Source organism: Parasteatoda tepidariorum, chromosome 10, assembly GCF_043381705.1.
Source record: "Parasteatoda tepidariorum isolate YZ-2023 chromosome 10, CAS_Ptep_4.0, whole genome shotgun sequence".
NCBI lineage: Eukaryota > Metazoa > Arthropoda > Arachnida > Araneae > Theridiidae > Parasteatoda > Parasteatoda tepidariorum.
The window spans coordinates 66,929,403-66,945,472 of record NC_092213.1 but is presented as its reverse complement, the minus strand read 5'-3'; the positions used below and the strand labels follow the sequence as shown (position 1 = coordinate 66,945,472).

General features: G+C 28.9%; 1 protein-coding gene across 2 annotated transcripts in view; it reads left to right on the top strand.

The window, feature by feature from the left end:
- LOC107447151 (rho-related GTP-binding protein RhoN) overlaps nucleotides 1–16,070 on the top strand; it is a 65,790-nt gene that overhangs the window by 8,828 nt on the left and 40,892 nt on the right. Inside the window, exons 1-2 of one of the 2 annotated variants that reach the window (XM_016061990.3) lie at nucleotides 5,021–5,042; nucleotides 15,188–15,281. In XM_016061990.3, coding sequence (XP_015917476.1) covers nucleotides 5,038–5,042; nucleotides 15,188–15,281 — 99 coding nt within the window. In that variant the 5' untranslated portion in view covers nucleotides 5,021–5,037. Of the gene's footprint in view, nucleotides 1–5,020; nucleotides 5,043–15,187; nucleotides 15,282–16,070 lie in introns of those variants that run through there. The other variant, XM_016061991.3, reaches the window with a different exon arrangement.

Here is a 16,070-nt window from a genome sequence, read left to right as displayed (position 1 = left end):
CGATGTCGAATGGTTTTCTGTGCAAAGAATAAGGGGAGAGGATAGAAACAAACCATTAGCAAAATCATGTGAAGGTCTTTGGGAAAAAAGAACCTTTTTAATGACCCGTTTATCTCAGCCCTCTGCCCATCCAAATAAAATTCTTGCGATAAGAAGAGAAGCTTCGGAAGCTGAGTTTTCTTTATTTTTATCGTAATCAGTTGGTAAACAAAGCTCAAGTATCGAGATTCTCAGACGCCGGAGTTGATCACTTGTCGCACACTCGAAGATTTCGATTTATTATTTTATTAATCTTCTGATTTTAATCGAATTTACATCAGAAGCTTCGCTGACTATCTTCGTTTTAAAGCCTTGCCGAACCCGTGTGGATAGTTTTTGTTATGATGAAAAAATGCAAAATTCGGACTCGTGCGCCAATTAGAGAACGATTCCGTACAGCATACCGTACTTAACTCAGCGGCTCCCAAATGGGGTATTCCGCAAAACCACAGGGTTTCGTGGGTTTGCACTTTTATTAGTTTTTTTAAGAAAAAGAAAAACATTTTTGAAATTTGTTATTGTATTTAGATCTAATCAACAAGCCACAATTTACTTAATATTTCGTTGCCTTTACATGATATTATTTAAAATAAAATACCAATTTTAAAAAAACTTCTTTTTTGGAGGAAAAAAAACGAATTTTTCAAATAACCATGTATTGAATTAACTACGAAAAAGATATGGATTTATTAAACATCGCATTAGTATTTTCCATAGCGCTTTTGAAAGAAAAAGAAAATAAGTAAATTTGTTAATATTGAAATGTTTCCCTAATAGCCGATTTCAACTTGTATAGCAGTCTTTTTTAGTTTAAATCTCAACGGAAGCCATAATTATGTTTATTTTATTGCTTTTCAGGTTGTGTTTATACACCAAATACGAATTCATAATTAGACTAGATTCAGTTCTAGGTGTGCAAATTCAACTATAGGGCATTTAAAACCATATGGGTTTCCGTCAAAAGAAGGTTGATAATTTAGAGTTCCGTAGTCGAAAAAAATTTGGAATCGTTGCTCTAACTCGTATATTAAAAAGGTTTTTCGAAGCTTTACAATTCCCCCTAACCCTAACGTTAACATTAGAGCTTCAAGGAGCCTCTCGAAAATTCCCTTAACAATCGTAGTACCGCTAAAGTGTAGATGGTTAACCTAAGACAAACCATAAGCAAAATTTCACTGTTCTCTACGAATTTTGCAGGAAGTAATTGAAAAGCTATTTTTACACCAAACAAACAGAAATATTAACTTCAGAATAAAATTAACTTATGACTAAATGTGCAGAAGAAAATCCACTAATATGCGTTTTCTTCAAGGTCGTAATGAAAAATGCCAGCATTGTTATTGCGGCTCACATTTATTAAAGAAAAAAAAAATATTAATCAAATAGACATACTTATTTATTAAGATTTCACAATAACGTTCTAACATAAACAAATTTATTAATTGAAAACTGTTTAAAAAAATAAGTTTAATTAAAAAGATAAGTTTAATTTAAAAAATATGATGACTGAATAATTATTACTTTATCATTTCGTGACCACCAGATTTACTTTATTTTCGTAACAATTTGTAAGCAGAGTTATTATTGTTCCTCTTATTATTTTTATTATTTCGTTCATTCGTCAATTTATTGTTGATAAACAACCTGTACCACTGTGGGATTTATTTATTTTTTTAATTGGATAGATATGAAAACCTACTACTGTTAGTCGAACGGCAATGGGACTATGCCTGTTGAAATCCTATTTCTGGGGTGAAATTATATTAGCATTGTCATCAGTCCTCGCTAGAAACAGTACGCGAATCACCAAGTCATAGTCTGGAGGTTGTATTCGAATCTGTGTCATAAGCGAGCTCTTCCTCCCCTTAGCATTCACAGTTTTTGCTAAATGGTGATTTGTTTTTAATGTAAAAATTTACTTGCAATTTAAACTTCGCATTTTTTTAGACTCAAATGTTTAATTCAGTCTACTATGCCGTATATGTTTGGGCGAACAATAAACCATCTCACCACGCTCTTTGCCGGAAATTGAAAATTGCATAATTTCGGTATTACTATGTTTTATTTGAGAAATTTAGCACTTTCATGTAGCATCCAGCACGTTCTCGTACATATGTTCTGCGCAAGCTCTATGGAGAACCAAAATTTTTCTGTAGTTAATGACCTGTTCAGAACATACAATCGTGAACTTGTACCAAAGAATATGGAGGGGATAATCCCCTCTCTATTCTTTGCTTGCAGGTTGTTATAGTAAAGGTGTTATATTTATTTATTTTTATTCACAGACCTTTGAATGTAACGGCATCTGCTATTGGTGCAAAAAGATTAATAGACCTTCGAATCGCATGATCGAAGGTGGAGAATAGATATGTTTCATTGTTATAAGAATAAACTTAGTAATAATAAGACAAATCTGGTTCTTTTAGTATGAATTGAGGAATTTTTTTTATAAATTCTTTTAAAAGTTAAAAAAAATATTTCGAAATCTACTTAGGTAAAATCGTTTCGCTTAGCGTATTTGCCTAATCTCATTTATCGTCAGTGAAGGAAGTAATCGCGTTTGCCTTGAATTCTCTAATTATAATTCTTAAATAACTGATGCATAAGAATCTAGCATTTCTATAATCGTGACGCAACCCTGTTCTAAATATGAATCGTGAAGAATTCTGTTCTTAATAGATAAATCGCCGAGAAGGATTATATCGTCTGCTTGTCATCGCCAGCTTTTCTGCTGAAGAATTCTATCTCCGCTTCGGCCTCACTGTGAAAACATCACTATTTACATTTGATACCTCTTTAACTAGAACCTCTTCCGCATTCACACTCAACAAAAAAAGATTAACCAACGAAATAAAATATCAAATATCATCAGAAAAACTTCTTTCATACCCTCTGTCTTCTTAATTTTTTTTTTTTTTTTTTACTTCAAATCTTTGCTCATGGTTTTCATTGCGTAGCAGTGGGAGTTATTTGTCAAAATGTTGTCGATGCGGAACTGGCAGTAAGATTTTGCGTTGTGTTTCTCTATTTCAGGACCTTTAATCTGCACGATTCAGTGCTTGAAACAACCTTCTGTGTTTACCGGTTTTTATTTTCTTTTAAATATTTAAATAATTTGATTTTTTTTCTTTACTCAGTCTGAGAATTTGGTTTTCTTCGTGATTATTGTGGAAATAATAAATGGTTCGATCACCAAAGCTGACTAGAGATAAAGCCTTGAGATTGTTCGAAATAAACTTGATTACATCATCACAAGTACAATGCTCATAAAAAAAGAAAAGAAAAAACGTACCACCTTGAGTAACTTTTTATCGAACAGTAGTAACGATCGAATAATTCCTAAGAAATCGAATTTTTTTAAAAAAAAATCGTAACTATTCTATTTTGCTCAGATTTTGTATTCTGCCATGTAAAATTACATTCTTTAAAATTATTTGTAAAATATTATTTTACTTACGATTTGAAATGTTTTGACTCTTATTCTTATTATGACTTAAAAATAATAAGTGTTTACTTCAAATTTTTTTTTGCATGGAATTATTTTCTGATAAAAAATTTTTTACAATTGTGTGCAAAAGTTTCTCGAGGTATGTCGAAATAGGCCAAAAATAAAATAAACATAAAAGCTTCCAAATTTTGAACCGCTGTCCTGACCAAACTATTGGGACCATATTTTCCAGATTATGGTTACCTCCAATACACAGGGGATCAGAAATTCAAATCGTCTGGAAAAGGTATGCTTATTCAGACAAAGTGCATTTTTGAGTTTGAATTTGTAACTTAAAAGCATCGTCCGCATTAATTAACTAGTATATTTGAGTTCACCCCTTTGAACCACGAAGATTGAGACCTAGAAAGTGAAGATCCAATCATTAGATCAAAAGTTATTCAGGGTTGTCCTTTTATTTTTTTTTGCGCTTATGATCGCTAAAATATAGAGCCGCAAAAATTAATTCAGATATTATTTTAGTATTTTTTACATATATATTTCAACTTAATTATCAAATTATTAGAATTGTAATATCTTTTGTGTTATAAGCTTATAATAATGTTAGTAATTGAAATCGTCATTTAAAAATAAAAAAAGAATAAAAATCGCAGCATTTGTATGGAAAAGTATAAAAATTCAACTAATATGTTTTACTTCGCCCTGGGGCGCTTTAAGTTAAGACGAATTGATTTGGGGTTGGCGAGCGTTAGCGAGCAGGGGGCGGAGCCTCCTAGTTTCTTATATTTTTAAAACAAAAATCGAACATATTTATAAGGTTTTGTATTTACGCTAAAATAACTTAGTAAATCATAAAATCCCATAAAATTTTATTATTTATTTCTAAATGATTGGCTATGATTTTTCTTTTGAAAAAAATCACAATGCGAAACTCACGTCAATCTTGTATTATATATATGACCATAACGTCTTAAAAAAATTTATCAATTAATTACCCATAGCTGTATTGTGTTTACTATGTATGGAAATATCTTTTACATACATATTGGTAAATATAAGCATTTTTTTTCCAATTCCAAAATAATCCAAATTATTAAAATACTAATAGTTTATAAATTTCTTTTTTCATAGATATTAAGTTATAAAAAATATTGGAAGATACATGTTACAATATTCTAGAATTTAAAAAAAAAAATATTATCCTTAGAAAATATTTTAAAACATCAGTTGATTATAAATCAATTTAATGGGCGGTGTGGAGCACCCTAATGTATTTTTCTTTAAAAAAAATATTATTTTGCGAATTTTGTATCCAATTGCCTTGAAATTAGTCATAAAACCTGCATCGAGTGCAATTTCTCAACTTTAAAATAAACGTTTCGCCGAATTACACCTGTTTCTGCAATTCGCTGTGAGAATAGTATAGCTAAAATTAGCGCCCTCTGCTTCCCAGAAGTAAAGTTAATCCATTTCTTCCCTCCCCTCCCTCAAATTACTACCTTTTAACATATTGGATACTTAAGCAATTGTCGTCTGCGCAACGCACAGTCATGAAGTAATTTTTTCATTATTATTTTTTTATTCTAGTGACCTTCTATTATAACTGTTTATTGTTAATGCTGGTTATTATAATTTGATATTTATTTCAAGTGTTGTTTTAATCTTTATTTTAAATGCTGTTTTACTTTAATTCAACAATATGCGTCAATCTTTTAATTTTTATCTCTCTTAATCTGGTTTTCTATTCTGAAATAATTTCATTTAATCGTTTGCCAATCCGATTAAGATAGTAATTTAGATAGAAACCGATTAAAATAAATAGTAGGAAAAATATCGATTTCAATTATGATTGAGCGTATTCATCATTAATCCATGGCAAAATGTTCGTTTATATTTTTAAAGCTTTAAGAACGTAAAATTAAATGTAATTCATTCTAATAATACGGCAAATCTTTTCCTGTTATTCTAGGATAATTTCATAGTTTTTATTGCTTTTTCTAGTTTGTTTATTTAGTTCATTCTCATTTATTTTACAAAGTGAGAATCTGATTATTATTATTTTACAAAAATAGAAAAATAACAATATTTTTTTTCAATTATCACACTTCAAAGAGATAAATAATCCGCATCGAGAAGATAAGTACCTCGTTAAAATGAAAGAGATAAATACCGTGCTCTCGAATTCTCTTTTTAATCTGTGCTTTACTTTACCTGTTTTATAAACGTTCTTTCTAACTTACTCTTAGCTTCCGAGTTTTCCTAAAGGGAATAAATATAAAAACAAATGGCAATCATAAATGGAAAATATTGCAAACCATTTATAGTTTATTAGTGTAATTAAGTTATTATATTTTAATGACTTTACAGGGATCTGTCCAGACATTTTGTGAAAGGTCCTGTTTTTGTAAAATTGTGAAAAAACTACTCATTATTTGTGAATGTAAAATAAGCGTTTTGTCACATTCTTTCAACCCGGGTCCTGCTTTTGTGAATTTGTGCAAATAGGGTCCTGTTATTGCAAAACCTTTTCAAGAAGTTTTTAAATTGTAAATAGATACAAGATTATGCTCAACAATTGCTGCTACTAAATTAGAAATGCAACATTCAAATATTTGGTATTTACCCTATACTGCTCAACGTAGAATATCCATTTCGGATGAATAATGGAAACAAAATCACACACATTTTTAATATCTTCAATTGATATATTTTAAATTACACAACTTTGTTATGTATCACTTTTAATGTGCTACGCATTAAGTAAACTTAAACAATTCTTAAATTTATAATATTTTATTAAAAAAATTGCCTGAAATTAATTTTTATTTACATAATAATCTATTCATTAATTTTATGAATAAATATAAATTCATCAATTATTTATGTACAAAAAATCAAAATTATCATTTAATGTCAATAAGAATGTGCACACGATGTTTGTAAAAGTAGAAATATTTTCATAGAATACTACATTTGGAATTTAAACTTAGGGAAACTTGGAAAACTTAGTTCGTTTCGAATCGTCTTTTCTTTCTTTTTTTTTCCGGGGAAGGTTTTATTCGATTAACAATACAATAATGAAAATAAAACAAATCTGTGAAGGGTCCAATTAAAAGATAAATGATTTTGTGAAGGGTCAGTTTTTATGGAAAGATATTTTGTTATAGTTTTGTTTGAAAGATATTCCGTTAACGGACCCAAATTTCTTCTAAACAGACCCCTGAAAAGTAAATAGATTTTTTATGGATTGATGTTTTATACATATTGTCTGTAAATGATTAATGTTCATCATCGTGTCTAGATCTTAAAATCGATGTTTCTTCGTCTTAAATATCCCAAAAGATCAGTCCAAAGTATTTCTAGAACTGTCATAAAATCTGAGAAAAAATGTAAAAAACATAATGCGTGAGAAAATTCTTGCCAAAAGAGTTCTCCCACGTCTCTAACCGGAAGCCGCTTCCCTTAAGTATATTTACTCCCCCTCTTTTTGCCTCTCAGAAAAATTACGAAACACATATGAAAGGAAAAAAAAATTATCTAAGACAGTCACGTCAGTTCAATATTTCAACTCAACCACTCTTCATAACCTTTTAAAAAGAGTAACCATTACCGAATCGTCTGCGAGCAAGTTTAGGTCCCAACATTTTAATCCCAATTTAAGGAAATATTTGTTTCTACTATTGATTTGAATGTTTTATTGAATAAAAACATGTATCTGAATTTAAATATTGCGATATATAGCTGGGAAATATCGATATTTCAAGTACGATATTTCGCCAATTTAACTTTTTAAATTGTTTTTGCTCCTGTCAATATTTTCTTCATTCGAAGAAGTCGTCGCTTATAGTTATATCGTATTTGATAATTATCGCTATCGATAATTTTGATATTATTGTATTCGATGTTTATCGTCATCGATAATTATCGTAATCTTATAGTTTCCGATTTTTATAATCATCAATAAAACTTATATTATCGTATTCAATTATTATCGTTATTGATATTGATAATATTCGTGAAATTATCTTATTCGATAATACTCTTAGCATTTTATTCGATATTGATCGTTATCGATGATATTATTTTTAAAATACTGTCAGTGCTCAAAAGCATTTAAGCATACTTATCTGGTTTTATTTAAAGATGTTACGAATAATGATTTAGCCGAATACTGAATATTCGGCCGAAAATATCGACCGAATGCCGAATAGCAACATTTATAAAAAAATTATTAACAAATAGTATTTTTTATTTTTATAAATAAGTTTAGTCTTAATTGAAAAATAATCCTAACTTAGCTGTATTATTGGCATGGGGTAAAGCGATGAAAACTTTAATGAAAATGTTTATAATAAAGATAATTAGATATTAAGATAATTAGAATTGTTGAAGATAATTAAAAGACTAACTAACAGCTATTAAGAAAAACTAAGGCTGTAAAGTTAAAAAAAGAGAAATATAAAAAAAAGAGAACGATACAAGTTTTAAAAAAAAAAAAAAAAAAAAAAAAAAAAAATTAAAAAACATAGTTTTAGTTCTTAAAAGTTTTAATAATATTTTATCCTTAAATTATCTATAAAACGTTGAAAGAAATAATGTCTTATCAGAAACACTTTTAAGAACACTTATAAAAGAAAAAAAGATTACATACAAAAGCAATACAGAAAAAATAAATATCTATCTTAATTTTTTAAAGAAAATTTTAAAGCTTAACATCCTTATCCAATTACCGTATTTTCAAAAGATAGTGAAGTTTGAAGTCTAAAAGAAACCCTCTTAATTGCCGCGTCATAATAAAAATGTTTATAAAAACAATAGTTTTTGAAGGAAAGAAGCTAGATAGAAACAGAAACAAAACTGTTCTAAATTTTTAATGAGGATTTAACGCTATTTCAATTTAACTTTTTCTCATTGCTGAATTTTTAGAAAAAAGTGACCATAAAATAACAACGTTCATTAAAAACACTGTTACAAAAATGCTGTCATAGTAAAAACTCTGATAAAAAGAAAAGTTAATTTAAAAAAAAGCAAAATAGAAACAACAACAAAAAAAATTCTTAGTGATGAAGTATATCTTTAACGTTGAGAATCATTTTAGGTTACTGGTTATTTGTCCTTCCGTACAGGAAAAAAAGTGACAATAAAAGAATGAATTCTATTAGAAACGCTATTAAAATGCTGCCCTATAGTTAACGTATAAAGAGAAGCGAAAATGAAACAAATAAAAAAAAAATCACTATTTTTTAAAAAAATGAATTGTTGAAAAAACGATGAAGTAGACTTGCCTGAATATAATTAACAAAAAAAAAAAAAAAAAAAAAAAACACCTGCATTGCGAAGCTCATGGCTTAGTATAAAGTGAAAAAGTAGTTTTAATTCTTTAAATTTCGTCTTTCCATTTATCTTTCTGAACATAAATTAAGTTTTAGAACTAACGCATATGTGAAAAAAACAATTTCTTATAACATATAGTAAAAAATACGATTCTAGTTTATTCTTTACTAAACCTATTCACCCCCCCCCCCCAAAAAAAAAACTGTCGAGAAATACTTTTCCAAATAATACAATGCCGAATATTTGGCCTAATTTTGGCAAAAGGGATAAGGGGTGAATATTTGATCGTTACATCTCTACTTTTATTACATAGCTTAACCTATGATTTATTTAAATCGTCTTGGACTAGCCGGTATAGCCTGGCTGGTAGGGCTCTGGGCGCATGTCCAAGAGTTCGTGGGTTCGATCCCCGCCGGCCATAGACTCCCCGTGTAGTAAAGGGTGACTGATGCACGTTGAATCTTGTGAGCCGTTAAGTGCTCCTTGTTCCTATAACAAATCAATACGTCTGAGGGTACTGATCCAGGATTTTCCTTGTCTTCTGGATTGGTTCAAAAAATTACAAGGCTACGGTGTTGAACATTAGGAGACGTGAACCCAAAATTGGATCGGCTGCTCAACGACGGATATAAAATAAAATATTAAATAAATCGTCTTGGACAAAATTATTTAAAATCGAATGTTAAAGTGTAAGTTTTGCTGAGACTTGGAAATATTTGAGAAAAATCTCCAGTTAAAAGCCGGAGAAATTACCAGATCTACTATAGACTGAAAATCTCAAAATAGGGATTTCCAATTCTGAGGAAATGTTTATCTTAACTATTGTTTTGCATGTTAAGAAACTTTATCCATCACTGCATTTATTTATTTATCTTGAAAACCAAATGCTTCTTAACCATACTATTTTAAACTAGGTCAATTGTTTTTTGTGTCACTGTCTCTCGTCATAAATAAAATCGCCAAATGGAAAACGCTTTTCCAGATCGAGTTACGTGACTGATTTGTTATTAAATCACAATAAGAGACAGAAAGTTATAATAGACGTAATCCGAGAGCGAATTACCTGACATATACTAGTTCCCATCTTTTTCACTTGACATGCTGGAGAAAAGTTGTTCTTTTTTATGTTGGTTGACGACTTTTTCATGGTTCATTGCTCTTCTGCGGTGGCAACACTATTATCGTCAAAAGAATTGTCCTAACTTGACATTTATTAAAAATAGTATCTTAGCCGAGACCCAGATTAAACTTCTTTCTAGTATTTATAAGTGAAAAAAAACAACTATTGTTTATAACGTATTTTTTGCTTTTGAGTTATTGTAATTTTTTTGCTTATTTCATTTGTATTGCAAGAAAGCAATTTATTATTTTTTATTTGCTGTAACATTTAAAAAATCGTTATTCTATTTTAAGTTTTGAATTTTTCAAAATTATTATAAAGTTAAATTTGTTTAATACATTAAAAACCTACCGTTGATATTATATTTTTATTACGTTTTTATTAACTCGCTTTTGTGTTTGTGACGATGGAATGTTCTAAGCAGAATTGATCACGATATTAAAAAATTTATCGGGTATCAAAATTCCAACCTCTTCCCTTGGAGCTATGTGTGGAATGACAATAATATACTTTAATTCGTTTTCTGACTACTTTTTTGCAAAGTTTCCAAATGCATACAATTTATCGTCAATCGAAGTTTTAACCACTTTCTGAACAGCTAGAGTACTCAAATTACAAGTCAGCTCTGTGTCTGATAACAATGAAGGTTATTATTATTTCTTAAAATGTTGCAAACCATTATTGCTTGCTAATCAAAATGTCGAGCACTTTATGATAAAAATTAACAGATAAAAAGCTGAGAAGTAGAAAATAAAAATAATTTCGGCCACACAAAAAGCAACCTTAGCTCTTAGTCACCCCACTTTCCTCAAAAGTGATGCGCGCAATGTTTTTTTTTTTTTTTTAAATTTTATTTTAAATATAGGCGTCTCAAGCGTACCGTACCCTCTCCGTTGTTATGGTATCAGCAAATCTTGCTTATTCTCCACATAATCCGTTAAAACGGACAGGAAAAGTGTGGAGACTGGGAAAATCGCTAATCCTTGATTCACCTATTCAATTTACAAAGAGTTCACTTGAAAAACGTAGTTTTAATTATTTTTATTTTATTGATTATTCTTAGGTAAACTGTGAAACAGCCACCTATTATTGATAATACGTGTGCAAAAAATATTTATCGTGAAATGCGTAAAAGGTAAGAACGCTTTTAACATCGTTGCAAAAAAAATCCTGAAAAGAGTTTTTATTTTTTTTTAAAAAAGATAGAAATTAGGTTTCAAATGATAAGCGTTGTATTTTTTTAATGATTGAGTTTTTTACACTGTAAAGTATCTTATCTGCTGAAGTTTCATTAATTTCGATTACCCATTCGCCCCTCTATTTTGAAGTAATGGTCCTTTTTCCGTTACGTACGGAAATAAGTACTTTTATCTAGAAATTTATGTCTGATTCCTCTGAAATTTTTTGGAAAGCTTTAGTAGTTAGCAATAAGTTAGAATAGTAAGGCTAGTAGTCTTTGAGGACAAACAGAAAATTAAGTAGAGCTGTGTACCTTGGACCTCTAGCGGTCTTTTTCCCATTCTTCGTGAACTGTAGATTCTAGATTTATGTGAAGATATTTTGTTGAAGATGGAGGCCTGTCGGTAATTTAGAAATTAGGAAAGTAGTTCGAGCATTGAAGAATACAATTATTATTATTTTAATTTGATAGCTATTTTGAGAAGTAAGTTTTTTTTTATCGGTTAGAGAATACATTATCTTTTGATATTTCATTATGATACAAGTTTGATTTCAAATTATTTCGACTTTCATAATAGATGAATAATTTGAACATAAATATGGTAGGGTAAACTAACCAGTGAAGGAACACTTAAGCTTCGCTTGCCTTTTAAAAAAACATATTAATTTCAAAATTCGTAATTTTAGTTAAATGACAGTGTCAACTTATTTGTTACTAATTGCTAATTATGTAAACATTTCTTAGAGAACTTACATAATATTGTTTTAAAGTTTTGGAGGTTCAAATAACAAGTTTAGTAGTAAGGAGACCAAGTGAAGGAACAGCTCTTACCAGTGAAGGAACACAAAATTGCCCAGTAAAGGAACACTTAATTTTGGTTTTTTTTTTTAATGCTCTTTATGAATTTATTAGCCATACAAATATATAAAAACAAGACTATTTATGAAATTACAACATACAAGTGCTTGTAAAATGTTAAATTTTTTCTGTAATCATGAAGTAGAAATGAAAGTGATGTTTAATACAAAATAAATTTTAAAAAATCATTCTTTCTTATAATTAAACAGTCAAATCAAAATCATTGTGTCATCCAATGCTGTTTATTATCATTATTATTTTATCACCTTTTTGTTTACTCTTTTTCCTCTTATTTCTTGAAGCTTTTTTTCTTTTTTAAGTATTTTTTCTCTCTTTTTTTTCTCCATATTCTCTTGTTTTAACTTTTTTTTAGATCTTTCGCCTCTTGAAATTTTTGCCATTTCTCTGAACTTAATGAAAAAGGTAATTTATTCGTTTTTCTTCTTATTTGACCTTTCTTTTTATCGTCAATATTTGGCCAATGTAAATGGTTTTTCCAAACTTCTTCTGATTTTTCAGCAACATTTCTAGAATGCCTCTCTCGAAAATAGACAGGGGAAAGGTGTCTTGAAGTTTGAGGAAAATCCATCACTTGTTGACTTATATCTAGAGAATCTTTAGAAGTACTGATTTTACTTATAGAATCATTTCTTTTTTCAACTAAGAGAGGATCAGCATGAGGACTCATTTCAAATTCGATATCTAAGATGCATTCATTATCAATACTAGCTTCAGTTCCTAAGTTTGACTTAACCAAGTGGTCTTCTTTTAATACATACTTCTTCCATATTGACAAAAGTACAGGCTCTTGGACATTTTCGATATTAGACTCTTCAGTCAATGCTGCGTTAAAAATTTGCAACATATCTTGAGGGATTTCCCTCTCAAGCTTCTGACGAAATTGAGTATCGTTTCTGTTTAACTTCTTGTTGTTAGCTTGTTGAGTAGCTTGCTTCTAAATTCTAACATAGTAAAGTAGTTTTTATAAATTATATAATCACGCTGCTATCCTATCCTATAATGATAACTTATTAGGAGTTCTTGGTGCAAAAGCCAGCGAAAAAATGTTCGATTCAAATTTTTATGATTATATTTAATTAGTTTTCGATTTGTAAACATAGTTTATTAAGTTGCCTAACATTTGATGTAACTACACACCCCATTAATAAATATAAATTATAATTTTATAATAAATTAAGCTATTAAGTTAACATTTTGAACTGAAATTATTTCAGGAATTATTCATACAATTTTTAACAAAATTTCGGTTGTCCTCTATATTGAATTACTTATCCTGGAGTCATGTAAAATTATATTTCCCACATTACTGTTCATTCACTGGAAGAATTCCCAGTGAAGGAACATGCCTGTTTCTTCACTGGTTAGAAGTTGTTTTTTGTCTTTTAAACAGAATTTTGATGCATAATATGGCTAAAAGTACGAGAAAATTAAAAAATTTCTTTCATTTTCATTAACTGGGAAAAAAACCCAGTAAAGGAACACTTGTTCCTTCACTGGTTTTTCATCGTTTGGTGATCCAGTGAATAAACACCCCCTTATCTCAGTACTTGATTATGCTATGGTGCTTTAAAAAAATAAAACGTAACTTCAATAACTATATTTTGAATTCTCTTTTTCACAGTGAGAAAAATAAGACTATTACATGCAATTATTTCCACTTCAAACATATAACTACAAACACTCACCTTACAATTTTTTCAAAGAAACAAGGTGTTGCAGAGATAATAACAAATTCAAAAATTTTTCTACAGAAGTCTATTTGACCAGGAAATCCAAAACATTGCTAGATGACTTCCTATTGTTTAGCAGTAAGCTATTGTTTCCAATCTATCTAAAGAAAAACTTTCAAATTCTTATTTTTAATCAATATATATGAAATGTTCCTTCACTGGTTGGTTTAGCCTATATACCGGCGGTTGCTAAAAGGTGTTCTGCGGAACCTTGGGATTCCGTGGAACGATTACAGGGACTCTGAGAGTTAGAATTTTTTTTTTATAACCAGTAATGATTTTATTTAAATCAAATCAACAATCCATAAATTATTTAATTTCAGTTGATTATATTAAATATTTTATGTAAAATGCTAATGAAAAAAATAGCAACATTTCAAAAGAATTATTTTAATTTTTAAATATCAATACAATGGATAAATTATAAAAAGAATATGAATCTTTAAAAAATTAATAAGTATTTTTCATCGATATTTTCAATTAAAGAAAATAAAGAATTACGTTTCTCTGATTATTATTCTCAATGACATGAGATTGAAAATAATAATTTAGTGACATTTTTCTTCTTTTTTTAAACTTATTTTCAGCATACGCATACACTAAGACTTCTTTCTTTAATTCCCTTCTTTAATTATTAGTATAGATTCCTTTCTTTAATTATTAGTATATTCTCAGCGGCTAATGAATTATTTATTTATTTTTTAAATGTGATGGTTCGCTAAAAGAAGCTCGATCAATTAGGATTCCGTAGCTGAAAAGAAATTGGGAATCGCTGTTATATACATCAGGGGTCTGTTTAAAAGAAATTTGGGTCCGTTGACGGACCCTTCACAAAATATCTTTTCATAAAAACTGACCCTTCACAAAATAATTTATCTTTTAACCGGACCCTTCACAAATTTTTTTATCTTCATTATTGTTTTGTTAATCAATAAACCCTTCCCAGAAAGGGGGGGGGGGAGAAAGACAAATGTAAACGAACTAAATTTTGTCTTCGGCAGACGCTTCTTCCTGTATTCGTCCAAAATTAATATTCTGCGTTCAGCAGTATAGGCTAAATACCAAATATTTGTATAGTGCATCGCTAATTTAGTAGCTGCAATTGCTGTTTATTTTTTAAAATGTAATTTTTTAATTAAAATTTTACATTGTTGAGCATTATAAGTATATTCACAGCGGCTAATGATTTTTTTTTTTTTAATGTGATGGTCCGCTAAAAGAAGCTTGATCATTTAGGATTCCGTAGCTGGAAAAAAATTGGAAACCGCTGTTATATGCATATACACTTAGCAATCGTTAGATGACATTTTTTAATGTCAGTGAAATTAACAAAAAAAAAAGTAATAATAATAATAATAATGCAATTTTTATTTTACTGCTACTAGGTAAAAATTACAAGCCTTGTAGATGATTTTACCATAATAATATCTTCTAATTGTTTCTTATTCTTAATTCAGGTGCCGTATGGAGTGCAAGGTTGTGGTGGTGGGCGAAAGCAAGAGTGGAAAAACAGCAGTAATACAAAGGTTCGCTAATGATACTTTTTTAACGGTAAGTCTTTATTTCTAAATGTCTTATTAAATAATAAAACTTATCACTTTGTTTTTCTTTGTATAAGTTATTCAAAAAATTTTATAACAGTAATAATTAATCATTCATGTTTATGCGTCTAATAAAAACTATTGGATTGACTTCTCTAGTTATCGTTGAATGGTTTAAATTATTTTTAAAGTTGCTTATCGAAGTTTTTTTCGCCATTAAAAGTTACAATTTCAGTATACACACACTTTGCTTAATTAACTCTAATCAAAGCTTTACTTTTAAACTATATGCTAAAAAACTCTGCAATTCTGCAGTTGATGTCATGAACCGAAAGTAACTAGGTCACTTTGTTTCTACTGTGTTTCTTGCTTTTTTTATTTATTTTATTGTATCGAAATAATTTATCATCGAATTAAGTTATTTTGATTTGAAAAGCGTGAATACTAATGCAATTTTTAATAAATCTTAAGTAATTTTCACAATTTAATCAGAATATTGTTATAAAAAATTTTTTTAAAGTGTTATTTCTTTTTTATTAGCATTTAATTTAAATAATGACAGACAAAATGTTAAATAAGTGAGTATTGATTGGTTTTAAAATAAAAAATTAAAGTTTTAAAATTTATTACTGGTGAAAAATAAAATAAATAAAAAAAAAGACTTAACTATCGGGATCCCTCTAACCCATCTGCGGATTCTCAATTGGAAACCTCTGACATATTGCGCCATTTTTATAATTAGCATAGGAAAATATGAACTTAACTTTAACTGTCACAAACTTACAACAGTTATAAAAAT